The 27,810-nt window shown below is 42.9% G+C and overlaps 1 protein-coding gene across 4 annotated transcripts in view; it reads right to left on the bottom strand.

Moving 5' to 3' along the window:
- LOC122809252 (myosin-10-like) overlaps positions 1-27,810 on the bottom strand; it is a 3,714,157-nt gene that overhangs the window by 955,582 nt on the left and 2,730,765 nt on the right. For all 4 annotated transcript variants that reach the window (XM_044080584.1, XM_044080595.1, XM_044080606.1 and 1 more), the window contains one exon: positions 11,615-11,786. In XM_044080584.1, coding sequence (XP_043936519.1) covers positions 11,615-11,786 — 172 coding nt within the window. The remainder of the gene's footprint in view (positions 1-11,614; positions 11,787-27,810) is intronic.

Raw genomic sequence — 27,810 nt, 5'->3', positions numbered from 1 at the left:
CAGTCGTCGAGATACGGAAACACCTGGAATCCTTGGCGTCTCAGGTGAGCCGTGACCACTGCCATGCATTTGGTGAACACTCCTGGGGCTGTAGTGAGACCAAAGGGCAGGGCTCTGAACTGGAAGTGACTGGACCCCAGCCGAAGCGGAGAAATCTCCTGGAGCGTCTGTGAATTTTGATGTGATAGTACGCATCCTGAAGATCTATTGAGCACATCCAGTTGTCCTTCTGTAAGAAGGGCAGAATTGACTGAAGAGTGACTATTCGAATCTTGTCTTCCTGATAGACTTGTTGAGTCTGCTGAGATCCAATATTGGTCTCCAGTCTCCCGTCTTTTGGGGACCAAAAAGAACCTTGAGTAGATTCCGGCTCTGAATGGTCTATTGTAACTGGCTGAATGGCTCTTTTGCAGTAGTTTTGCGATTTCTAACTCTGCAATCTCCCTTAGACCGGGTGGTACATCTGGAAGGGAACTTGAGGGAAGGGACTTTCCTCGAAAGGAATTATGTAACCCTTGGATATGATCGACTGTACCCATCTGTCTTGAGTGAGGGAATGCCAGGCTTCTGGGTACAGTGATAATCTTCCCGACTGCCTCCAAGGAGGGACAGCCGGGCAACACCTCAGGGATGCTGAAAGGGCTTATCAGAGAGAGGCTCCCTGTTTCCCTGGTTCTTGGACCCCTCTGCCTCTAGAGCGGCGTCTGTTGTTGTTACCCCTCTGCCTCTAGGGGTAAATTGACCACGTGAATCGGCGTGACTCCTTGGGATTTACGGAACCACATCTTCCCACCCTTCTGTCCTTTGGGATAAGGCCTAGAAGGGTGGAAAACGGACTCCAACAGCAGAAAGAGTCTTGCCGTCCTGCTCACACCTGGTCAAGGTCTCCTTCACCTGAGGGCCAAACAAAGCTGACCCATCAAAGGGAGAATTTGTGAAGGGCGCCTTAAAGGGATCCATAAAATCACATAGCCGCATCCAGGCTTGGCGTCTAAGAGCCACACCTGTGCCTGCGGCTCTACTCCATCCGCAGCATAAGATATTAGCCGCATGGAGGAGTTAGCAATGGAATTGAGGGTTCCTAGCTGAAGCAATCTTTTCTTGAGCCCCTGCAGCTGTAGGATCCTGAACTACTTCTCCCAGCTCCTTCAGGATATCTCTGGAGTCTGGTGAAGTGACAAAGATAATTCAGCGAACATAGCAAAGGTCGCTGAGGAAAACATCCGCTTGCCGTACCTATCCATGGTCCTAGAGTCCTTATTAGGAGGATGGACGGGCACGGAAGGATCTGCAAGTTCCTTTTTGGTGGCCGCAGCCACCACCATGGCATCAGCGGCGACACCCTTGGTAAGGAATTGTTTGTCACTAGGGGCAGTGATAAATTTAGAAGGCCTCCTAGGGACTGGCTCTACAGAGTCAGGAGCTGTCCACGCCTTCGTGCAATAACCTGCATAAGGGTTCGAAAGGCGGAGACACCCAGGAGGTGGAGGGCCGAGATCCAAACGCCTCTAGGTATACTGACTCATCCTCAGAGGGATTGTTGGTGGGCCAGTTTCCCCTCTGTTTCAGAAGTTCTAGGATGTCTGAGAAGGAGACATCCTCAGAGGGGGATCTAGGGATCCCTCTGACTCATCAAAGTCAGTATCCAGTGACAGACTCGGGGAGTCTACATGCTTCCTCTTACAAGTCCTCTTCCTAGGAGGATCTCCAAACATCAGGAGAATCCTCGGAAGAGGGGGAAATTTCCAATGGGGAAACCTGAGGCGGAGGATCTCTGGGTCCTGTAGCAAGAGAAGTGGCAGAGATGTCAACAGGTACTATAGAGGGAGGAGCTACGGAACAGACTGCTGACTGATACCAGTGGCCAGTACACTCTTCATTACCTCGAATGCTCCCCTCCCAGGCAGGTCCGAGAGAACCCGCTCGAAGAGCTAGGAACTCCGGGACCACCGAAGGGAAGTCTCCGAGGCAGATGTCGGAGCCGAGCTCACCAGGCCGAGGCTCCAAGGGAAGAGCGGGCTCGGACAAGGGTCCGATGCCACTCACCCCTCGGAGGAGACCATGGAAGCCCGACCACGAATCCCTCTAAGGAAGAGGAGATAAGAGTAGAGGCTGAAGGAACAGAAGGGGGTATCCGTCCTCCAGCCGTAGCAGTAACCATGCCCGAAGACTCCAACTCCAAACTCTGGGGTAGAGTTGAAGGAGGAACTGTAACGGGGTGTGGACCAACAGTCGTCTGCTGAGACGGACTGTGTAACATTTGGGCCAGTACCTGTGACTTGAGTAATCTACTGACCACTCTCTAGATCATGATCTGACAACCTGGATGACCTTGAAGATCGGCTCCGCTGGCTCCGTTCCGATAGTAGAGGCGGCCGAAAGTACCGCCACCAAGGAAGGAGACCTCGCCCTCTTCCTGGAATGACCCATCGGAGCCGATACTACAGATCCTGTCGGAGCCGACTTCTGGGAGCCGACAGAACGTCTCGATGTATCGGCTCCAGCGGAGCCGATACAGCCAAAGTAACGGTGTCGGAGCCGATCGGAGCCGACACCGATGCCTGTGCCACATGGGTGTCGGAGCCGATCGGAGCCGACATCGGTGGTCAATAGGTTCGCACCGATAGCCATCGGTGCCGAGTGCTAATAAAGCCAGAATCGGCTCCAGCGGGCGATCTCGACTCAGTGCAGTGGAGCCGAGGCCGCAGGCTTAGGAACAGAAGCCTGGGCCTTGGAAACTCTTGCTGGTTTTGATGGAGCCGACTTAGCCGGAGAGCCCTCCGGCTTAAGAAGGCCCCTAAGAACCAGTTTGTTATGTCTCTCCTGCAGGACTCTCTGGCTGAAGGAGTGACAAATAGCACAGGAGTCCTGCAGGTGAAGAGGGCCCAGACAATATAGGCAAGAAGTGTGACCGTCTGTCAGAGACATCTTCTGACAGCACGAGTCACACTTCTTAAAACCTGAGACCCTCTCCTTTGACATGGTGCAAAAGACACACACACACACCAGTCAAAATTAACTTAAATAAAATACCAAAAAGGTATTGTATAAAACCAATACACACACACCCTAACAGGGGGGGGATGGGATAGGGTTTTAAGATAGACTAACTAAAATTTAACGGAGACAGGAAATTTCTGTCAGAAAAGGTATAAACTAGAGTTAAAACTATATATATAAAGTTTTTTTGACTAAAGGGGCTTAAACTCACAAAGTGAACAACTTACCAGGAGCTGGCAAAAAGAAGACCTCCTAAGCGAAGCGGCAAACGAGATCTGGGTACTTACTGCCTTGCATCATGGGATATGGGGCTGCCTCGAGCTGGTAAAAGGAGTTCTCGAGCTAAAGCAAGTGCCGAGTCGGAGCCGAGGATCGGCTCCGAACCCATCAAGCAAGAATGAAGGCGAGATTGACAACTTAACATCCATATTTACAATATGTACAACCCAAACCACACCACCACCTCTAACTACAGAGGGGAAGGAGGGAGGGTAAATTGGACTGCAGCAATGTGGATCTTCGAACATCTACATTTATGGTAGGTACAAAACTGTACTATGTTCTTCATCTCACATTGCTGCAGTCCTTACATATGGGTAGAATCCCAAAGCAGAGGTAAGGGAGGATGGCCAAACTAAAAAGCATTAGGGGCTGCCAAAATGCCCTGTAAAATTGCAGTGGCAAATCCAGCCCTAGATTTAGAGTAAAGTGGAAGGTGGTAATGCTTAGAGAAAGTATGCACTGAACTCCAAGTAGCTGCTTCCAAAATATCTTTAGTAGCCACCCCTTAAAAAGCTGTAGAAGTGGCAGTAGCCCTAGTGGAATGAGGCCTAATCCCAGCTGGAATCTCCTTACCATGATGGGAATAACAGAAAGTAATACAAAAACCAATCCACTTAGAAATAGTTTGTTTTGAAACTGGTTTGCCCTGAGAACCCAAAGCAAAAGAAACAAACAACTGCTGAGACTGCCTGAACCCTTTAGTTCTGCTCAAATAATATCGCAACTGTCTGTGTATATCCAAAGTGTGCAAAATCCTCTCCCCTTTATTTTGGGTATTTGCATAAAAAGTAGGCAAATGAATAGTTTGGTTTAAAGCCACACTAGAAACCACTTTAGGCATAAAAGAAGGGTTAGTACGCAAAGACACCCTATCCTTGTGGAAAATTAAGAAAGGCTCAACCACCATAAGGGCCTGTAATTCAGAAACCCTTCTCGCAGAGGTAATGGCCAACAAAAAAGCAGTCTTCCATGATAAATATTTCAACTCTGCAGTTGCTGCAGGCTCAAAAGGTTGTAGAGTGAGTTTCTCCAACACAAAATTGAGATCCCAAGCAGGAGTAGGAGCTCTACGTGGGGGTCTTATATTCTTTGCCCCTCTAAGGAATTGCTTAAACAAAGGATGAGAAAATAATGGTGGGTCACAGTCATAGTGAGCAGAGATTGCTGCAGCATGAACCTTTATCGAGGAGAAGGACAAACCTTTGTCCAATAACTCAGTAAGGTATTGAAGAGCAACACTTAAATTAGGTTTAGAAACATCAAAGTCCTTTGCTGTACTCCAAAATAAAAATCTCCTCCATTTATCTGCGTAAACTTTCCTTGTACTAGGCCTCCTGGCCTCCAAAATAACATTCAAAACTTGTTGTGGAAGCTGAGACCCTCCAGGGTTTAAAACAGAATATGCCAGGCTGTTAGATGTAGAGAATGAAGCTTGACATTGAGTAAGTGACTGTTCTCCTGAGACAGCAGGTGAGGAATCGAAGGCAACGGCCATGGAGGCTTCCGTACCAGACTTCTCAGTAATGGGTACCAGTGCTGTCGAGGCCAATCCGGAGCTATTAAAATCATGTTTGGCTTGTCCTGTCTGACCTTCAGGAGTACCTTTGGGAGGAGAGGCAGAGGTGGAAAGGCATACACATGAAGATTGCTCCAATTGAATGAGAGAGCATCCACTTTCCAAGCTGTGGGATGAAACCTTTTTGTGCAAAACTTTGGCAGCTGGTAATTTAGTGGAGAAGCGAACAGATCTATGTCTGGAGTTCCCCATAACACTGTCAATTTCTGAAATACATGAGGATCCAATTTCCACTCGTGGGGATCCATAATTTGTCTGCTCAACACATCTGCTAAGGAGTTCTGTGCTCCTGGCAGAAACCTTTCCTGAAGATTTAGCTGTAAACTGAGAGCAGTCTCCCACAAAATCATTGCTTGTCTGCATAGAGGATATGAATCGTCCCCTTGCTTGTTGATGTACCACATGACAGTTGTGTTGTCTGTTTGAATCAACACCTGCCCTGGAAGAAGTAAATCCTTGAAAGCTATCAATGCAAATTGGACTGCTAACATCTCCTTCAAGTTGATATGTAAATGTTGAAGTCTGGCAGGCCACGTGTCTTGTACCCATTTTCCATTTAGATGAGCTCCCCAAGCTTTGTCTGAGGCATCTGTCGTTAGAATCTGACTCGCCTCTGGTCGGGTCACAGAGAGTCCCTTGTTTAGGTGACATTCCTGAGCCCACCACAAAAATTCCTTTTGAATGCAAGGTATTATCTGAATGACAGTGTCCAAATCTTGGCAGTGCTGCGTCCATACATTTTGAGATACCATTGTAGCTTCCTCATATGCAGTTTGGCATTGGGAAGTACCAGAATACAAGATGCCATGAACCCCAAGGCTTGAAGGACTGTCCTTGCAGTCAGCCTGGACTGACGAGACAATTGGTGGAAGTAAAGAGAAAGATTCTTTTGTTTGTCCGGGGTCAAAAGGCCATCTGGGATGCTGTATTCAGTCTCACACCCAGAAAGCACATGTCCTGAGAGGGTACTAGACTGGACTTTATTTCGTTCACAGAATACCCCAGGCATCTTAACACTGCCATCACATACTGTAAATGATGAAGAAGTTCGTCCTTTCCTTGGGCCAGAATCAGGCAATCGTCCAAATAAGGATAGATTTGTATTCCTCTTAGCCTGAAGAAAGCTACCACTGGAGCCAGAACCGTGTGAACACTCTGGGCGCAGTAGATAAGCCAAAGGGCAATGCAGAGAACTGATAATGAGAAGTCCCAGCTCGAAAACGCAGATACTTCCTGCAACTGAGCCTGATAGGAACATGAAGATAAGCCTCCTTGAGATCCAGAGTCACCATCCAGTGATCTTTGCCCAGCAGAGGTAAAAGCTGATGTAACGTCAACATTTTGAACTTGGGAATGTCCAGATATGTGTTGAGGATAGATAAATCCAAAATTGGTCTCCACGTGTTCCCTTTCTTTGGTACTAGAAACAGGCGAGAATAAAATCCTAGGCCCACTTCTGGCAGAGGGACCGGTTGTATGGCCCCTAATTGAAGTAGTAGAGAAATTTGTTTGTGAGCCTCTAGTCTTTGCTGCGGAGGAACGTCTGGCATGCCTTTGAAAGGAGGCAAGGTATGGAAATAAAACTTGTAACCTTGGTGTATGATATCCAATACCCATTTGTCTTGGGTAATCAAAATCCAATTTTCCTTGAAGAGTGCCAACCTTCCTCCCAAAGGTGCTGCCAGACAAGAAGGATCTGGCAGCTGAAAAAGTAGGTCATTGGGCATGTTTACGAAAGGACTGGCCCCTGCCCTCACCCGAAGATTGTGCAGGTGAACTCCCTGTTCTAGGTCTGAAAGAACCCTGAGCTCTGCCCCTACCACGTCTAGATCTACCCCTAGACTGAGAATCATAAGAAGGATACGTCCACCCCTTAGCAGGCCAATTCCTACTAATCTTCGGAGGCTGAACTTGCAAAAAATCTTTAACAGCCTGCATAGACTTAGCCTTGTCTTCCATTTTCTTCAAGACTGACTCCACAGGTGAACCAAACAACACATCAGACTGCAAAGGAGCATCCAAAATCCTTGTCTTAACATGCTCAGATAAATTCTGATCCTTCAGCCAGGCGTGCCTGCGAAGAACTGAACCAGTGGCAGCCACCCTAGACGAGGCCTGCACAGCATCAAAACCACATTGTAATGAATGCTTACCCACCTGTTCAGAGACATGCACCAAATCTTGTAATTCTTTACACTCAATGCCTTCCACCAGAGCATCCACCTTAGACTTCAATTGAGAAAGAAGAAAGTTTTGATATTTCAACATATGAAACTGGCAATTCAAAGCCCTCATAGCTAAGGTAGAAGAAGTATAGACCTTCTTTCCCCATCTATCCAAAGCTCTGGCCTCTTTATCTAGAGGAACCGGATTCTTTACAACAGAGGCCTTAACACCCTTAGGTCCCTGACTAATAGTTTCTGGGTCCGCCCTAGGACTCTTATAAAGATATTTATGAGCCTCAGGCACCCTGTAATACCTATCCGGTTTAACAGGCGCAGGAGGCAGAGAATCAGGATTAAGTGAAGTCTCTGAAAACACATCTTCCACAACATCCAGAACAGGAGGTATAGCCAAGGGCCTGTGTTGGGGTAAAAGCAAAAATTCCCTAAGCCTTTTCCGAGAATCAGAGAAGTCCTGACCTTCCCACTTAAAATGTTCCCTCATAGAATGAAGTGTCTCTGAAAAGAAAAATCCTCTGGAGGAGAAGCAGAAGGAGTGGAATCATCTGCATCAGAATCAGAATAAGGAGAGTACTCCTGCAAGTCTTCAGTCAAGACTCTGAAACATCCGAAGCCTGCTCAAAACTTCCCAATTCTGGCTCCACCCTAGGCCTCTTATCAGGAGGGGGCAAAGAACCTCTAATCAGAGTAATCAAATCTTCTGCCATTTTAAGCATGTGCTTCTTAGGCACAGACCCTGCTGAACTAGGAGAGACACCAACAGAAGCTAAACCTGGCCTGCCTCTGGGAGAAGCCTTGGAAACAGAAGGAGAGGGCCTAACCACCCTAGGAAGGGAGGGGAGTACAGTAACCTGAGAAGCCCCTTCAGCCTGACCTGCCTCTTGAGAGGCCACATCCTGCAAAATCAAAGTCTCCCCCTGAGACTCCAAAGAAGTCTCCGTCGGAACCACCGGCTCCACTGAAGCCTCTAAAGAACCGGCGTCCGGAACGGACGACTCATCTTGCCTGGGTTTAACTGTTTTGTCTTTGCGCTTCTTCGAAGAAGCGGGCGCCGGAGAATCCGACGGCATATTATAATTGCACCGCTTCAAGACCAGCCTAGCACAATCTAACCTTCGCTTAATAGTGCGCTTATTGAACCTAGCACAAAAGCGACACCCAACAACGTCGTGCTCAGGCCCCAAACAAGGAATGCACAAAGAATGATAATCCCTATGCGGTATCTGTTTCCCACAAGAAATACAGTTATTCACTTTTTCTGATATCCGGTAATACACTGAGGCAAGAAAAAATCAAAATATTCCCCAACGGGGTACTTAGCCAACTTGGATTCGGTCTGAAACTCCGAACTCGAAAAATTTCAGAACGCCGAACGGCACTTGCAACGCTGCTTCTGCATCGGACCATGCGGCAAAAAAGACTGAGGATATGACGTCGGTCATGCGCTTTTGTACCCTGACGTTCTGATGTCAGTCTATTGACCGACGTCAGCCTAATACTTTGGTATTCGGGCCGACCGAGGACAGCGGACTACCCATATGTAAGGACTGCAGCAATGTGAGATGAAGAACATCTGTATTCATTATAAAATGTACAAACTGGTAAAATTATTGTGGCATGCGGTTTAGCCCATCATGAAATATACTGTAAATTTTTATTTGTATACACAACTTTGTAGATACAGCTGTTTGTAAACTGATGCACCTTACCTGTCACTATTATCATTACTGTTATTTCAAAAAGACATAACTGCATTTAATTAGCCCAGTAGCTGATGTATACAAGAAAAAAATATTAACACACACAGTTGACTGCTTTGTTTTCTGTTAAACAGAAACATGTCAAAATCTAAAAAGTATGCTGAAGAACTTAAAATGCTAAACAGCTGGTACTGTGCTCTGGAAGCAGAGTAGTAACCTAGCTGTGGTACACAACTATCTGGTGGACTGAAATTACAATTATTTTTGGTGCCTACACTAATCAAAATGTACATGAACACTGGGCCAATGGTAAGCCACTAAATAGTTTTTAGTTGCAGCATGTTATCTGTCAAGATGGGCAAAAGTTTAAATTTGGACTTATCGGTTCAACAGTACTGGCTGCACCTGGTCAACACAGTTAGTGAACCAAGTTGACGCATTTTAGAGGTAGGAAAAACAGTAGCAACCATGATGCAGCCACAGTGGCACTCCACAGTAAAGGGATCCCTGACTGGACACTGATAAGAACAACTTAACAACTTTAGCAGCATTGGCAAACTGGGGACAAGAGCCCAGATGACAGTGATGTCCGGCTTATCAAAGCACACTCCTAGGCAGGTCTTTCTACCTTATTTGAATAGAGGTGTGGAATTTCCAGATGCACACAAGCAAACACACACACACACACACACACACACACACACACACACACACACACACACATGCACTGTCTGAGGAAGTGAAATCCTCTGAGAAAGAGGAAAGTAAACAATGTAGTTGGCTAAACAGTGAGGTAAAGAAAATCATCAAGGGGAATAGAAAAGCTAAGGATGCATAAAATAAGACGCCCTCCCCCAAAAAAGAAAAGTATATGTAGAGAAGAATATAAGGATGAGGGTGGGGTGAAGAACGCTTTTTCAGAGAACAGAAAATGTTAGCAGTGGAAAAGGAGAAAGACACAGAGAAAGAGAGAAATTTAGAAAATGTTACAACTCAAGCAGAATTATTTAATTACCTGGGTTTTTCTCCTCTATATTTATATATATATATATATATATATATATATATATATATATATATATATATATATATATTATATATATATATATATATATATATGAGAGAAAAGGCAGGCTATCAGCATGGAAATTTTAGAAAGTAAGTACATCTGGGAATAAACACAAATGAAAGAAGGAATGTAAAAGGCCAGCAGCAAAAGCCAAAATGATACTGGGGTAAACTGCATACAAGTGCATTCTGAACATGTTAAAGTCATCCTTCAACATTACATGGTATTAATAAAACAGTATCTGGAGTATTTTGTGCAAGTTCTGTAGACCACAGCAAAGAAGGGAAATTAGGCTGGTAGAATAGTACAGTTTACAAACTGACAACAGGAAGGAAAATACTTTGTGGAAATTCAAAAGGGTAGAGATTATAAACAAGATGAGATGGGGATATACATGGCAACTGAACTGTTGATAAGTCGATATAAATGAAGGAACACTAAGGATGGTAGTGTCCTGAAATGCAGTTCCTGAGGCAGTGCTACAATACAAGTCATCACAGGAGTTCAAAATGTTTGGGAATGAATAAGAAGGAAAGGGGAAGACAGAAGGGGAGAGCAGCTACAAAACCTTGACAGACCATGGGGGTTTCTTCATGTTTTTGCATGTATTTGTGGTGAACTTATACTGACAGTTTTGCAGTCAGTTCTGCACACTGTACACAAAGCATGAAACAAGATATTTTAAGAAAAGAAAAAAAAGATAGACATGCAGACTATGATGAGCAAACTTTATGCTGCAAGCACACCATGCGTAAACTAAAACTAAACAAAAGTAAAGAAGGTAAACTTGAGTTATACACACAATACCAGATCTCCCCCCAAACATTTGGGTAGTGCAGCCTGATTTACCATTCTACTAGACTCCTTCAATGATCACCTGGGTGCCGCAGCTTGATTTGACCTCACCGCACCCCATCCTATAATCAACTGACTAGCTTAATCAGATATAAAGACAGCATCAATCTCCTTCCCTTCTTCTGATCACATGGCCAAGTGCAGAATGATTTAAAGAATACATCACTTTCCACCATATTATTGCCAGGCCTCTGCCAAGTCCCCTTGCCATGACCAGTAACTGACTACTGCAGTCCGACCTGCAGACCATGACAAGCCCTTCCATGATCAATTGGCTAGAACAGTCTGAGCTACATACTGTGCCAGTTCTCAACCAGTAATCACCTGGGTATTGCAGTCTGTGCCCACCCTTTCCTGTGACTCTGTGTCCTGTGACAGTCCCCCCCCCACGATCACCTGGCTAGTGCAGCCTAAGCTACAGACTACTCCAGGTCCCTTCCTATACTCACCAGACTACAGAAGCCTATGCATGTCCTTTCCTGTAACTAGTTTCCCTGTAACAAGTATTACCTCTCAAGATCACCTGGCTACTTCAGCCCATGCATGCCATTGCTTCTGACAGTATGTTCTGTGACAGATGTTTCCTCCCATGATCATCTGGCTACTGCTGATTGTGCCTGTGACTGTGTGTGTCCTGTAACAGACATTCCTTTTCATAAACACTGAGATACTGCAGCCTGTGCCTGCCTTTTCCTGTGACCGTACGCCCTGTGACACGTATTCTCTCAAGGGGTCATCTGGCTAGTGCAGCCTCAGTCAAAGATTGTGTTAGGCTTCTTGCTGTAATCACCTACTAAAGTCTCTGTGTACATGTCATGTGACAGGTATTCGCCTCCAACGACCACCAGACTAGTGCAGTCTGTATTACAGGATGTGTTGGGCTCCCTTTTGTAATCAAGTCAGTGTAGAGTATTTACAGATTTTACGCAACAGCCTATGCTGTTATCACCTGGCTAGTGCTGCCTGTAGTTCTTCTTCCTTCTTGGCCAGTTGAAGCTTTAGCTCCTCAATCTGCTGTTGGAGTTCCAGCAGCTGATCTTGCAAATCTGTTGTTTCCCCATCGAGCTTCCTCTTCATTTTCTCCATCTCTTGACGGGTCTTTTCCTCCTTCTTTAGACGATCTGCAGGTCAAAGAAACAAAGCAATTAACAAAAATAAACATTACTCAAGACATGCTCTTTAGATAACTTCTTTGCTCACATCAGATAACTCTAGTTGGACTAAAAGACCCTGGAAATAAGCTGGTATCCACAACTATCAGGGCATTCAATTTTAAAACACGTAAAACAACAGCGGTAAAGACCAAGCACTGAGTAGTAGACATGTATGATGACATCATAATGCCACTTCCTATGCACCACAAATACGCATACAAGAGGATGATAATGAGACAAACAGCACAACTTTCCTGTGGTAAAATGTTGTTATACAAGAGTAACACAAGTCCAGTAAACACTAGGGCAGCACTGACGGGAATACGGAGAGACCATCCATTAACTATGATGCATATATGTCTACTTCATGCATTCTTTCAGTTTGATGACTGCTACAAATCTTGCTAAGGGGATTCAATAGCCAGCTAATGCAAGTTTCATATGTTACTGCCTACTGCTGTAGTATTACGGATACACACCTTAACAACAGATTGACTCTAGTTCAGGAACAGTAATGGGTTTTACTAAGTAAATCCGCAAAACACCCCTCTCAGAAATAAATGAAAGGATCTTCAATGTTCAATATTCCAACAGTAGCTGCTGATTTCTCCCCAGAGAACAAAGTGGTTTAAAGTTACCTGACTTGAAGGAGTACTTCAGAGCTACACAGTTAAGACTTATATACATAACTCAAGTCAGAGGTTACAAATCAAAATGGAAACAGATGACAATAAAATAGTACTTAATTGGAAGTGGGGAATTGAGAAATGAAGACAGACTTGGATTTTGGATGCAAGTTCTTCTGGAAAGAGAGAAACAGGGACTAGGATTTTGGATGCAAGTCATATTAACTATAGTGCCTTTTTTAGGCAAGGTTCAAATGACAAATTCACCACCGTAACAGGTACAAGCAAGCAAAATCTAAGGGTAATGCTACTCAATGCTACAAGTCTAAACCTCAAAGTGCACTCACTCGAGGCACTCCTTAAAATGGAGAACAATGACATCTGTGCAATGACAGAGACCTGGTTCAAAGCTCCACAGAGCACCCCTGCATTACCAGGCTATAATTCATACCACACCTTTCGGCCACCAAACCCGGACCGAAACACTAAAGGTGGAGGCATGTCCATATTCATTAAGGATATCCACAACTCCAGGCTAGTTGCTAAGCATAATGCATCCGAGATTATCCAAGTTCAACTAACTCTGGGCAAAACCGCAATCCAGATTGTAGCTTGCTACAGACCCCCCCCCCCACCATGCCCCAGGATTCCCACTCCTCTTTTCTTGATACACTGGAAAATATTAAGGTACAACCCAATACTTTAATAATGGGTGATTTCAACTACCCCACCATTAACTGGGAAAACTACTCGTGTACCAACTCTTTTGCTCAACGTTTTCTGGAAATCATCAATTCCAAATCTTTGGATCAACTTATCCACACCCCCACCAGAGGCAGCAATATCCTAGACCTGGTCATCACCAACATGGGTGACCGGTGTTCCACACCAGAGGTCAGCTCCTCGTTGGTCAGATCCGACCACAAGCTAATCACCCTAGACATCCACATCCCGCTCCCACCCCCCATTAGGAAAACAACCATAAAAAATTTCTCCAAAGCCAACTTCACGCTTCTTAAGACAGAAGTGGCAAACTTCATGACACCCATGCAGATGGACAATAGAGGTACGACTGCTGAATCCTACACAAATGCACTTTATAAGCACTTACATGAGTGCATGGATCGTGCTATCCCTAACAGAACCAAGATGTTATCCTCCAAAACAAGGAAGCCAATCTGGTGGTCTTCTGCCATAAACAAACTCTACAACAGAAGAAAGAAACTGTTGCAAAAAAGAGTAAAATCCCACGATTGTAGGAACTCCCTGGTCAGCTTCAGTAAGAAGCTGAGATCCCTCATAAAATCCTCCAAAGCTAGTTATGAAAATAAAATTGCCACTGATTCTAAAGACAACCACAAAGCATTCTATAGCTATGTCAAAAATCTCAATGGCAACACTCAGATCTGCTCTGAGTTACAGCACAATGACACTAAATATACAGAACCAACTGATATTGCCAACATCCCGGCAGATAGGTTCAGTGCTAACTTTACCCCCCTCTCACCCCCCAAAAGGGCCCATCTTTATACCGGAAGAATGCAAATTTCCTGTAATCACAGCTGCACAGGTAAAAACTTCACTCTCCAAAGCCAAGAACACAGCATCCATGGGACCTGACAACATCCCAGGCTGCCTTCTACATGAACTACAGAATGAACTGGCAACCCCACCTAAGTACCTTGTTCAATCATAGCCTCACCTAAGGCTTTGTGCCCATTGAATGGCGCACCGCGACAGTTATCCCACTCCACAAAGGGGGATCACAACAGACCCCGGGAACTACCGCCCCATTAGCCTGACGAGCCTCATCTGCAAGGCCATGGAACATATCATCATGGAACTCATAAACAAAGACATTGGAAATCTCCAAACCCTGGACCCCACACAGTTTGGGTTTGTAAAAGGCAGATCATGTCTCCTAAACCTGATAGACTTTGTTGAAGTGGTCACCAAAGCCATAGATGAGGGTAAGGTGGTTCACACAGCCTATCTAGATCTCGTCAAGGCGTTTGACACCATCCTCCACTCTGGAATTACAGATAAACTCACTAAACTAGGTATAAATCCCTATGTCACAAGATGGGTTGCCAACTGGCTTACTGAAAGAACCCACACTGTGAAAGTAGCAAACTCCAAATCAGACTTCAGACCAGTGACAAGTGGAGTACCATAGGGTTCAGTCCTGGGTCCTCTCCTGTTTGGTATCTACTTCTCTGAAGTACAGGCTAACACAGAAGGTCTTTGGCTAACTAAATTTGCAGATGACTGCAAACTAGGAGCCATAATTGAAACTCCTAACGATGTGGACATCCTACAAAAGGGCCTCACTGAGACAGATGCCTGGTGACAAAGACATGGTCTCAAGCTCAATGCCAAAAAGTGCATTGTCATCCCCTTTGTTAAAAATTCTGTACCCATGAACTACCACATAAGCGGTAGTCTACTTAACACCGAAAGTGTGATAAGAGACCTTGGGACACAGGTGGACAGTAGTCTCTCCTTTGATAATCACATCGCCAAAGTGGTCAGGAAATCCTTCTACGTGGCACACCTCATCACAAAAGGTTTCTCATCCAGAAAAAAAGAGGTCATTGTTCCCCTCTACTCATCACTCATTAGACCCATTATAGAGTTCAACGCCCCTTTTGGTATGTACCTCACAAGACATCTACAACAACTGGAAAGGCCGCAAAAATATCTCACAAAGAGGATAACTGGCCTCAAACAGATGCCTTACGCAGACCGTCTCAAAAAACTCCAGCTTTACTCTGTCGCATATCGCCTACTCAGAGGCGATCTCTGCCTAACATACAAAGCTATGTCAAACCTAGAGCTGTTGGACATGCTCCACTTAAAGAAATCCCAATCCCTCCAAGCTACACACTCTAGGGAACTAAACCTTGTCACCACAATAAACAGAACATGCTGGAGGGATAGATTCCTGTCCCAGAGACTTCCCATACTCTGGAACAGACTACATATCTATGTCAAACACAGCTCCTCATTAGCACTCCAAGAAAAATCTTGATGATTGGATGGGTAATAGGAAATTCACCCCGGGGATCACTTCTGTGGTTCTGATTGACAGGGGCACAGGAAAATAATTTTCTTGAGTGGCGAAAGCCAGGGTACATTTTTGGCTAGGCTTGTATAGGCCCTAGGGCCAACAGCCTAGTACCTACCTATGAACCTATTAACAACCGTATAGGATATTACCTTTAGAAACTAGCAGAAAAGAATTCTAAAAACAAAACCAGCAAGGGAATGGAAAACGGAGATTTTTTCAAGTGAAGTTTGCAAGTATGGTATAGAAAATACACAAGCGGGGCTGGAATTTACTGGAGGAAATTAGCAAAGAAAACAAGGTACTGGAAGTAAATAACTCGGAGGGGGGGGTAATAGGGTGAGAGGATGCTACGCATTGGTTTCTACTGCATGTTATAGACTGCTTTCTCCATCAAAAATTGATAATGTAATATAAGCAAATAGGAAGGGGAAAGGTTAATGCTAAGTAAAAGCCCAGCTTTGGTGCTTTTAGATAACTATCGTAAAGAAGATGCTGTAAAAAAGGTATATAAAATACTGCATAAATATAAGACTCCATCAAAGAAGGTTAGAAAAAACTGTGAAAAGAGAATGGAAAGACAATTTACAAAGAAACAATGGGAAGAAATCTGTAAGGCTCCCAAATAAGAAACAAATTGTAGAAGGTTTAAAAATTTTGCAAGGAAGTGTTTGCATATATATTTCTATAACCCAAGTACATTTCTGAAGATTTTTCATTAGACATGCAGCAAATGCAGGAGTTGTGATGGAAAAGAGGTTATCGGGGTCATGTTTTAGTGTGTGTGTTTTGGATGAATCTGGGAGTTTTGCAAACAAGAATCAAGCTGGACAATTAACTGCCATTTTCTTGTCATCCTCTAACATCCCATAAACTGGCCAAGCAATGTACTTTCAAATACTTTCATTATCATCACATGAAGCAGTTTATTTACTGTTTTCTGCTTACCTTTCAGATAAGACATTAAACCAAGGCCCCATCTGCTTCAGTTGGTGGTAGTTCAGGTAATGTAAACGATAGCACAGCACCTGTTGATAAGAGAAGGAGAAGCTCCCCAATGTCCTGGCCAAATTTCCCACAGTATTATAAAGACCCCTGAAAATAGGCTACTAGCTTAGTGGGGCTAACCCAGTCAACAAAACGTTGATAGATAATTACATAAATATAACACAGAATGACGACTGTGTTTGCTGGCCCCAGTAAACTCACTTAAAGAATATTAATATTTCTAATAGAGCTCCCTAGTGAAATACAGCTGCTGCTTTACATTCACCAAGTGAAGTGGTCTTTTACTGGATCACAATGCAAAATCCACAGTAATTACTTTATTCTTAGAACAGCAAAGCTAAAGCATAAAGTAAAGCTTACTGTATCTGTGACTAGTTATTTCTGTTTTTTTGTACTTTTTTTCTTTTTCTTTAAAACTTTGCAGTAACATTTTTGTTTACAAAACGGTAGGAAAATACAGCTTTGTAAGTATACTTACCATAACAGTAGATGCTCAAATGATCACTGCTGCAGCAGTCTTAGCTATATGGGTTATTTCCTGCCAAGGATATGACAGCCGGTCAGCATACAAAGCTTCAAGGCACCTTCCAGGAGCTCAAACTGTCAGGCAGCTAGATCTCTGCTGTAGGACAGGTTTGGGTGCTAAGCCCTTCAGAGGTTTTCTGCCAAAAGATAGAGAGAAGCTGGCTCTGAAAGGCCAGTGCTAGGAACAAAAAATAATATCCACACCCTGACATAAAAACAAACCAAAAACAAGGGGGTTGGAGGGAGGGACACCCTGACATAAAAACAAACCAAAAACAAGGGGGTTGGAGGGAGGGACGGAGTGGCTACTGCAGCAGTAGTCAATATGATAAACATAGTACAGTTGCGTAAATATCACCTGTTATGGCAAAGTTACTTACACAGCTGTACTATGTTCACCATAATGATCGCTGCTGCAGTAGCCTTAGCTTACTACATTTGAGAGGTGGAAGAAGGTCCTAGCAAACCTTGAACTGGACCTAGAGAAGGAATCAAGCTTTGCTTTGTAAAAGTATGTACAGATGACCAAGTAGCAGAATACTTTCAAAATCCAACCCTTTGCAAAAAGCTATAGATGAAGCTAAGGCCCTGGAAGAGTGGCCATTGACCCTGCCTGGAACAGTTCTGGTGAGTATAACAAAAGATAATAGCTTTAGATAACCATTTTGAAGCACTCTGTTTTGACATAAGTTATCCCTTCTTACCTTCACAACAAATGAACAACTGAACCAAAGATCTGAAAGATTTAGTTCTGTCAAGACAGTACCTAATTGTCTGTGGAAATCCAAAGCATGGAGTATGCTGTCTCCCTCATTTTTAGGTTCAGGAAAAAAATTAGGAGGTGGGTAGTTTGGCTTAAAGTAAACTCAGATACCATTCTAGGCATAAAAGAAAGATTTCTTCTAAAAGAAACCTTGTTCTTATGGAACATGAGGTAGGATTGACTCACAAGAAGAGCATGCAACTCAGACACTTTTCTTGCAGACGTCAGACCAATGAGTAAAACTATTTTACATGTTAAGAACCTCAAGTCAACTGGAATAAATGGTTCAGATGCAGCAAGTGTTAGCTTCTCTTACACAAAAGTAAGATGCCAAGGAGGGGACACTGGTTTACTTGGAGACCTCTTGTGCAAAATTCCTTTCAAAAACAGTTTGACATGAGACTGCATTAAAAGAGGAGGATGCGTGGGCAGACAAGCTCAAATAGCCAATAAATTAACATGTACAGAGGAATAAGAAAGGCCACAGGATACTAACACCCATAAATATTTTAAAATCAGAGAACTGGTCCTGAATGAGTGCTGATTATGTTGTTGGCACTAACTATAAAACCTTTTCCATTTGCTAATATATGATTTTCTAATAGCAAATTTTATTGCCTCAATTAGTAGCTGTAGTACATCCTCAGTAAACAGACACCTAAAAGAAATTAAGCCTATCATCCAGGCAGTCAACTGAATTTCAGTGATGTTGGGGTGTATCAAATACCCCTGTTCTTGTGTGAGTAGATCCAGTCTATGAGAAAGCTTGTGGTAATTGCCCCTGGCCATTTCCAAAAGAAGGGACAACCATGGTTGCCTGGGCCAGAAGGGTGTCACCACAATGATCTTGAAAGACTTCTTCTGAATCTTTACCAATACCCTGGACATTAATGGAAAGGGTGGAAAAGCAGACAGGAACACTCCTGTACAAATTAAAGAAAAGGCATCTGTTTTCCAGGCCTTCTTGCAAGGAGTTTTGGAAAAGAATCTTGCCAGAGTGTTCAAAGAGGAAACAAACAGGTCAACTTGAGGAACTCCCCAAAGATGGATCAAATCTTGGAATACCTTCTGATACAGTTTCCATTCATAAGGGTCGGCCCTGAACCTGCTTAGTCTACCACTCAATTTTGCAGGATGCCTGAGGAGTGAGATTGTTCTGTGAAGCTACATCCCAAGCTGGTAAGACTAGTCTACAAAGGGGGGTACGACTTGCCTTCCCCCTGCTTGTTGATATACCATATGACTGGGGTATTGTCTGTAACAACCTGAAGAGCTTCCTGGGACCAAAGATGATTCAGAGAGATGAGAACCTTGATCAGGGCAAGCATCACTTTGATATTTATGTGCTTACATCTGTCCATGGTGTCCCACACACCCTGTACTTCTATCCCCCCTGAAACTGCTCCCCAAGTAAAATCCCTGGCATCTGTCATGACTGACTACTTTGGAGCAGGGAGGAATAAGGGTGACCTGGTTATAAGGGCATCTGTTGTCTCTAACAAATGATTTCTCTTCTGACAAACCCCATCACTGGGATTTGAAAAGACAAAGGAAGTTGGTGCTGGGACCAATGTGACTTCAGACAACACCATATCATGTGGAGTCTTTTCAGTGTATCAAGAGTATCAAAGACGCCATGAGACCCAAAATCCTGAGGTTTACCTTGCAGTGACAGAAGTTTGAGTTGAAAACCTTCGAACTAGATCTAGATATAGACAGATTTTTGATATGGAAGAAAAGCACTTTGAACTGAGGTGTTTAGTTTATATCACAGAAACACAATCCTATGTGAAGGAGTCAAAGAATTTTAAATCTTCTCTTGGAATCCCAGCATGTGTAAGAGATCTCTCACCCAAGAGACAGACAACTGACACTTTGAAAAAACTGCAAAGGTAAGCATGTTGTCTAAATATGCAAAAATGTAGCTACCCTGTAGTCTGCAATGAGCTATCACTTTATAAACACTCCCTGTGCAGTGGATAGTCAAGAGAGTAAGACACAGAAATGATAATGTGATTAAAGCACAAAAAAAACCTTAAGAAACATCTGAAGTTTGGATGAATATGGATGTCATGATAGGCATATTTTACATCTAACATTACCAGGAAACTTGAAAGAGGAAGAAGACGCTGCAAGTTGTGAAGTGATATCATTTTGAATCTGGACAGTATCATGAACAGCTTTAGGAAAAAAGATCCAGAAATAGTCTCCAAGCATTTTCTTTCTTTCCTTCTTTTGCACTAAGAACATTCTTTAATAAAAACAAAAACCTTCCCCACCTGTAAATACGAAACTGATGATATCACTCGTTGTGACAGCAGGTGATGAAGAACCAGTGGAAACAAAAGAGTTTGATATGGAGGATGAGGAACGACCCCATGGAAAAGAGCAATTTTCAACCAGTATCATCTCTAACCTTGATGAATGATCTTCATAACCTATTTGTCTGAAACCATCTGGTGCCCAAGAGAAAAATGGAGATTCAGTCTTTCTGGAAGGAAAAAAGGGCAGGGAGGAAGGGGGGCACAAGGTCTCTTGACTAGTCATTCAGACTCATTGGACTGTCCTTGGTTTTGAGAGGTTTGAGGGTATTCTTTTGAACCCCTTGTCATTTCTTTTTAAATATCCATCTACCTGCATTTTGTTGAGACTATTTATTCTGCTGTTTGCTAAAACTGGATGAGGAGTTAAATAATCCGTTAGAAAATTAGGAAAAGAACAGCTGAAAAATCTAGATTCCATGTTATCAGCTTACCCCTTTCATCACACTTTTTGATCACCTCTGCAGCGGAAGGGCCAAAAACTAAATCTCTGGCCAAAGGGGAATTTAAAATCTCATTTTTAACATAATCTGGGAGGTTCTGAAAATGCAGCTATGCAAACCTCATCAAAATACTACCAGTGGCCAACCTTGGAAGAAGTATTAACAGTCATACACACATTGTAAAAACTGAGTACTGAACTGTGCAATAGAAAAAAAAATAAAGTCAGATTTTTCCTCATACAAAGAACCTGCAGATAAAACATACTTTCCCAGTTAGTCAGAAAAACTAATATATGAACTTGACAATTTAAATTCTGAAAATCAAAGTTGAAGGAGTATGCATTTTTATCCCATATGTGTCAATAATTTCCCATCCTTATCAGAAAGAGTAGGATTGGAATTAACTAAGTGTTTAGCAGCAGTGGGATCTAATAAAGCTATAGCTGTTTGTTCAGGTTTGGGAATAGTGTATAAAAACTCAAAAGATGAAGGAACGTTATACATCCTATTTGCCTTTTCAGGGGTAGCTGGCTGACTATCAGGAAAACTGCAGGCAGTAACACACACATTTTCTAAAGCAGACAGAACAGGAGGAATGGATGTAGGTTCTGGAAATTTATGCTGTAACAACTCATTTTCTGAGGGACTGAAAAACCTCAGTGTTCTTCCACTGACTTATTCTAACAAAAATCTCAGAGAAAGAAAAATCCCACAGGGAGAACCAGAAAGTGAGCTATACTCAGAGTGTAAATCAGAAATCTGAGGAGAAAACCCTTTACCTGTCCTTTCATTTTCCTGTCCAGGCTCACTAAACTACTCCTATCTAATAAAATTTGAGGAGGAGTAGATACCTGCTTAGTTTTCTGTTTCCTTTTGACCGGAAAAATGGGCTCAAACATGTTACTAATGACAGCAACAGCTTACACAGGGATGAGTACATTTTAACTAAACAGGGAAGCATTCCCTGTTTCCTTTCCCAGGATCAAGAAGAGTGACTCTCCCTCTCCCACATAGGGGACCCAACAGCAGCAGAGGTGGTTAACCCTAGTGCATAATGGCTGTAGTTGTTACACCAGGGGGATCCAGGGTAAAAAAAAATAAGTAGGAATCCAAGGTAAAAAAATAAATAAATAAAATAAGTAGTCTGATGTACAACAAATGACCACAGCCGAGTCACAGATGAATGAGGCAAATTGTTAGCCTGCTGTGGTGGCAAAGGCTGTTTGCTTAACTTTTTCTTTTTGTGGCTGTAAGAAGGACAGACAGTGAAACCAGTAGTTTGTTCCATGGTCAAGCCAAAATGGTGCCTCTTTCCCAGGGAAGACAAACAGCAAATGCCAGTAAAAACTACAAGTCTTTAAAATCATCTTTTTTTTTTTTTTTAAACAGAAAAATACAGTAAAAAAGCACTTTAAAACACTTTGCCAGCCACAAAAAAATAAATAAATAAATAAAATAATAAAATAAACAGAATTTCTCCACAGAAAAAATGTTTTCAGTTACTTTACACAAATTTTAAAATGACAGGAAAAAAGCGATCCCATTTAAAAGTACGCTACATTCTCGTGACAGTCTGTTAAAACATAAAACTCTTAGCTTTAAAATAACTTTCCTGAGGAGGAAAGTGATAAAAAGCAAACAATATTTAGAAAATGGAAGGTTTTTCCTGAAAGGGAATTTAGCTGTGCAGCAAAGGAACCGCACTAAGCTGACCGTCGATCCTCAACAAAAGAGGAGCATACTCTTCAGTGGCAGTAAAGCTTTGGAGGGCTTGTTAGCCACTTGTCTTTTAGTCATCTCAGCTTGAGCTGCCTGACAGTTTGGGTGTGCATGGAAAGTGCTCTGAAGTTTGGAAGCTGTCTGGTTGTGATTTCCTTAGGAGGATGTAGATCAAAGTGCAAGTGATGTGCGCTGTACCTTTAAGAAGCATGTCAAGGCTTTACATGCACATATAAATTCCCAGACGTGCACTCCATTTGGCCATTTTGCAAGAGAAGTCACAGTGATAGCATGCACAAATACAGCTGTTAGTTTGTATACAAGTTAGTCAGTAAACTTAAGTAATTATGTGTTTGTATTAAATAAAGCTGCTTGAACAGAACCCATGAAAACTCTTCTATTGTATCCAAAATGGGAGAGCAAGAGAGGACATAGCCGATACAGCTAGGGTTACTGCAGCAGCGTCAATATGCTGAAAATCAATAGTTCATAGTTTCTCTACACATTGGCAGATGAATTGTTTCACCCTAATTGGCCTGCTTTGCTTCTCTCTCACTCATCCCCTCCCCAACATCCTCAAATTTACTTAAGCAAATCCACACACCTAACATATGTCATAGGGTCATAGGTACTTATTAGACTACTGATCTGTGAGGATCTTAAGAAGCCTAGCATTACATTCCCTGGTAATTATTACCCGTCATATTTTGCAATATGAATATCCAAAAATGACCTAAACAATGATATGTTGGGGTAATTACATGTTTTTCCTGGTTTACTGTTAAATATCTGAAGGGCCTGTGCTTGACCGGCATGTGGTCGAAAGGCACTTTTCAAACGGGCAGAATGCCGAACTAAAATACACTGACTACACTACAGTGAATGGGTAGTTTAGTTCAAATATCTTGAGTTCGGCATTGTGCAGAAAGATTGCAGTTCAGTCAGGAATAGGGAATTAGCCCATTTCCTCACTGTAGTGTGATCTTGGAGTTGGTATATTTAATTTGCAGGGGGTGTGGGGGGTGCAGGGGGCATAGTCCCCTGCAAAATAGCACAATTAACATCAAAATAGTACAATTAATGCACCAATGACTGCAGAGTGTAATTGTATGTTAATGTGCATAGCATGGGTGACTGATGTCAATTCCTGCTATGTCAAACACCTCAAACTATGTATGTCAATGTATTCATTTTCGCCATGGCTGCTGTTTCGAAGATCCGAATTAAGCATTTTGGGTCAACATTCTGACTGGTCGACCGATGCAGTTTTGGAATTTCAATAGTAAACCGTTTTTCCTATCTATGAGGGCCAGTGGTGCCAAACTGGGGATGAACTTGCAGTTATCCATCCATTTATCCAGATGATGTTTTAACAGAGTAAGAGAAGTTCCACAGAAGCAGTCAAAAGTACTTATCTTAAAGCTATGGGCAGAACCAACACAGTATGTATTATAATCACCTCCCAGTACACACACACTTCTATACTCAATCCACTCTCCCCTTCTTCTAATCCAAAACATGATGACTACTAAAAACAAGCAGTAGAGAAGTTAAGCAGACCCACACACCCAAAAGAAATTCACACAGACTTACCTGCAAAACTCCTACTACAGCAATGACATTAGTAATGCAGGAATCCTCTTTCTTATTAATCTTCACAATGCTTATGAGCACAATGTGCAATAATGTCACTCATAAATCTGCCACTCTAGAATTCCAATATGGCTGAAGACTGATTATCTGATTGATTTGAGGTCTCCCAGTGTGAAACCAGAAACTGTTAAAAAATGCCAATGTAACCGTCTGTGTACTAAAATTCAGTCATTGGCTATTATGCAGCCCGGATGCCACCAAGAAAGGAATTTGAAGAACCTGAGATTAAATCAACCAGAAAAAAAAAAGAGAAGAGAAGAGAAGAAAAAACCTTGACTGGGGAGAATTATACAGCTGTTCAACAAAAAGTAGTTCAGGTTGCAACTTTGGTAGATGTGATGACTTCAAGTAATTTAGAGGAAAAAATAAATAAGATCTACTCAGACTTGCTTAAAATAAAAAAAATTAACGAATATATAAACTTAAATAACAAAACATTTGAAAAAAATAGAAGAAGCTTAAAGTAGCTGTTCAGATGATTTGATAAAACTGCAAAAATCAGAAACTGGAATGAAGAAAAGGCTGGCTGAGCATGAGGCTTGTAAGGAAGAGCTATTTCAAAAAACAGTTAAGACTTAAAAGACATAGCATACTGACAGAACCTGAGATATTCTGCTGTACCAGACAAACTGAAAGGAACAGACTGTATGACTTTCATGAAAGTACTAATAAGAAACCAGATTGGCATTCCACAGCAAGATTTGTTAACTGAGAGGGCGCATCATGTGTACTCTCCAAACCTGGTCATGAGAAAGCAGCCAAGATATATACCAGTAAAAATGCAATCATACCAGCAGAAAGAGTTGAGCTTGACAAAATCTTGCAGAAAGGAAAAGTATTACAACTGGAGACAACACAGTGTTTGTGGAAAATGATTACAATTTGCACACCAGGCAGAAGAAAAGTAAATGTATTCCACTAAGTGTGTGTGTGTGTGTGGGGGGGGTCAAGTGGCAGGGATTGAGAATCAAGCTGCTGTATGCAATTGTCTTCAGAATATTTTTTCCTGGAGGATCAAATAATTTTCTTGATGCAGCTAAAAACAAAATAAAAAGTTTATCCAACAAAGAGTGAGCCAGTAAGCAGAAGGGGACTCTCTTACTTTACCGGTAAAACATTTTCCAATGTTCCATATAAACTGCTTGTGAGACAGAAAAAAAAAGTACAGTTTTGTACCTACCATAAATGTAGATGTTTGAGGATCCACATTGCTGCAGTCATAACCTGTGGGGGTAGTCCGCTGTCCTCAGTCGGCCCGAATACCAAAGTGTTAGGCTGGCGTCGGTCATGGGCGCTCAGATCTGACGTCAGTACGCAGTAGTACTTAAGCGCATGACCGACGCCATATCCTCAGTCTTTCTTGCCCCAGATGTCAGAAGGCCTAAAAAGGAAAGGCCATAGCCAAAAATAGAAAATACCCAACAACCAATATAGAGAAAATAATAATTATCCCAAAAGAAACACAGCAACCCCAAACTATAGAGGGGAAGGAGGGAGGGAAAATTGGACTGCAGCAATGTGGATCCTCGAACATCTACATTTATGGTAGGTACAAAACTGTACTATGTTCTTCGTCTCACATTGCTGCAGTCATAACCTGTGGGTAGAATCCCAAAGCAAAGGTAAAGGGAGGCTGGCAAAACTAAAAAGCATTAGGAGCTGCTAACATGCCCTGTAAAACTAAAGTGGCAAACCCAGCCCTAGACTTGGAATAAAGAGGGAGATGGTAATGTTTAGTAAAAGTGTGCACTGAACTCCAAGTAGCTGCCTCCAAAATATCCTTAGTAGCTACCCCCCTTAAAAAGGCAGTAGATGTGGCAGTAGCCCTAGTGGAATGAGGTCTGATCCCAGCCGGAACATCCTTTCCATGATGAGAATAACAAAAAGCAATACAATGGCCAATCCACTTAGAAATAGTTTGCTTTGAAACAGCTTTCCCTTGCGAACCCAAAGCAAAAGAAATAAATAACTGTTGAGTCTGCCTGAACTCTTTAGTTCTGCTCAAATAATAGCGTAACTGCCTGTGAATATCCAAAGAATGCAAGACTTTTTCCCCTTTATTTTGGGGATCAGCATAAAAAGTAGGCAAATGAATAGACTGGTTTAAGGCCACATTAGAAATAACTTTAGGCATACAAGTAGGGTTAGTACGCAAGGACACCCTATCCTTATGGAATATCAGGAAGGGTTCAACTGCCATGAGAGCCTGTAATTCAGATACCCTCCTAGCAGACGTAATGGCCAACAAAAAAGCAGTCTTCCAAGACAAAAACTTCAACTCAGATGTAGCTGCAGGTTCAAAAGGAGGTAAAGTAAGCTTTTCCAACACAAAATTGAGATCCCAGGAAGGAGTAGGAGCTCTACGTGGGGTCTTATGTTCTTTGCCCCTCTAAGAAATTGTTTAAACAAAGGGTGAGAAAATAATGGAGGGTCACAATCATAGTGAGCAGAAATGGCTGCAGCATGAACTTTCACAGAGGAGAAAGACAAACCCTTGTCTAATAATTCAGTAAGGTACTGTAGTGTAAAACTCAAATTAGGCACTGAAACATCAAAGCTCTTTGCTGTGCTCCAAAGAAAAAATCTCCTCCATTTATCCGCATAAACTTTTCTAGTACTAGGCCGTCTGGCTTCCAAAATGACATTCAAAACTTGTTGAGGAAGTTGAGACCCCCCAGGATCTAAAACAGAATACGCCAGGCTGTCAGATGCAGGGACTGTACCCTGACATTGAGAAAATGATTGCTTGCCTGGGACAACAGGTGTGGAATTGGTGGCAAAGGCCAAGGAGGCTCCTGTACTAAACTCCTCAGCAGAGGATACCAGTGCTGACGTGGCCAATCTGGTGCTATTAGAATCATGCAAGGCTTGTCCTGTCTGACTTTCAAGAGTACCTTGGGAAGGAGAGGCAGAGGAGGGAAAGCATAGAAGTGAAGGTTGTTCCAACTGAAAGATAGAGCATCCACTTTCCAAGCTTTTGGGTGAAACATCTTTGTGCAAAATTTTGGCAGTTGGAAATTTAGTGGAGAAGCGAACAGATCTATGTCTGGAGTTCCCCAAGCCACTGTCAACTGTTGGAATACATGAGGATACAATTTCCACTCGTGGGGATCCACAATTTGTCTGCTCAAAACATCTGCTAAGGAGTTCTGTGCTCCTGGCAGAAACCTTGCTTGAAGATTGACGTGCAAACTCAGAGCAGTCTCCCACAAAATCATAGCTTGTCTGCAAAGAGGGTAAGAATGGGTTCCCCCTGCTTGTTGATGTACCACATGACTGTTGTGTTGTCTGTTTGAATCAACACCTGTCCTGGTTGGAGTAGATCCTTGAAGGCCATCAGGGCAAATTGGACTGCTAACATCTCCTTCATGTTGATATGCAAATGCTGTAGTCTGGGAGGCCACGTGTCTTGAATCCATTTCCCATGGAAGTGTGCTCCCCAAGCCAGGTCTGAGGCATCCGTCGTTAAGATCTGACTCGCCTCTGGTCGGGTCACAGAGAGTCCCTTGTTTAGGTGACATTCCTGAGCCCACCACAAGAATTCCTTCTGGATGCAAGGTATTATCTGAATGACAGTGTCCAAACCGTGGCAGTGTTGAGTCCATACACTCTTGAGATACCATTGTAGCTTCCTCATATGCAGTTTGGCATTGGGAAGTACCAGAATGCAAGATGCCATGAACCCCAAGGCTTGAAGGACTGTCCTTGCAGTCAGCCTGGACATTAGTGATAATTGCTGGAAGTATAGGTGAAGATTTCTTTGTTTGTCCGGGGTCAAAAAGGCCATCTGAGAGGCTGTATTCAGTCTTACACCCAGAAAGCACATGTCCTGAGAGGGTACTAGACTGGACTTTGTTTCGTTCACA

Source organism: Protopterus annectens, chromosome 1.part1 (genome assembly GCF_019279795.1).
Source record: "Protopterus annectens isolate FY-2018-M chromosome 1.part1, PAN1.0, whole genome shotgun sequence".
NCBI classification, from domain to species: Eukaryota; Metazoa; Chordata; order Ceratodontiformes; family Protopteridae; genus Protopterus; species Protopterus annectens.
This window is presented reverse-complemented; position numbering and strand designations above follow the sequence as displayed.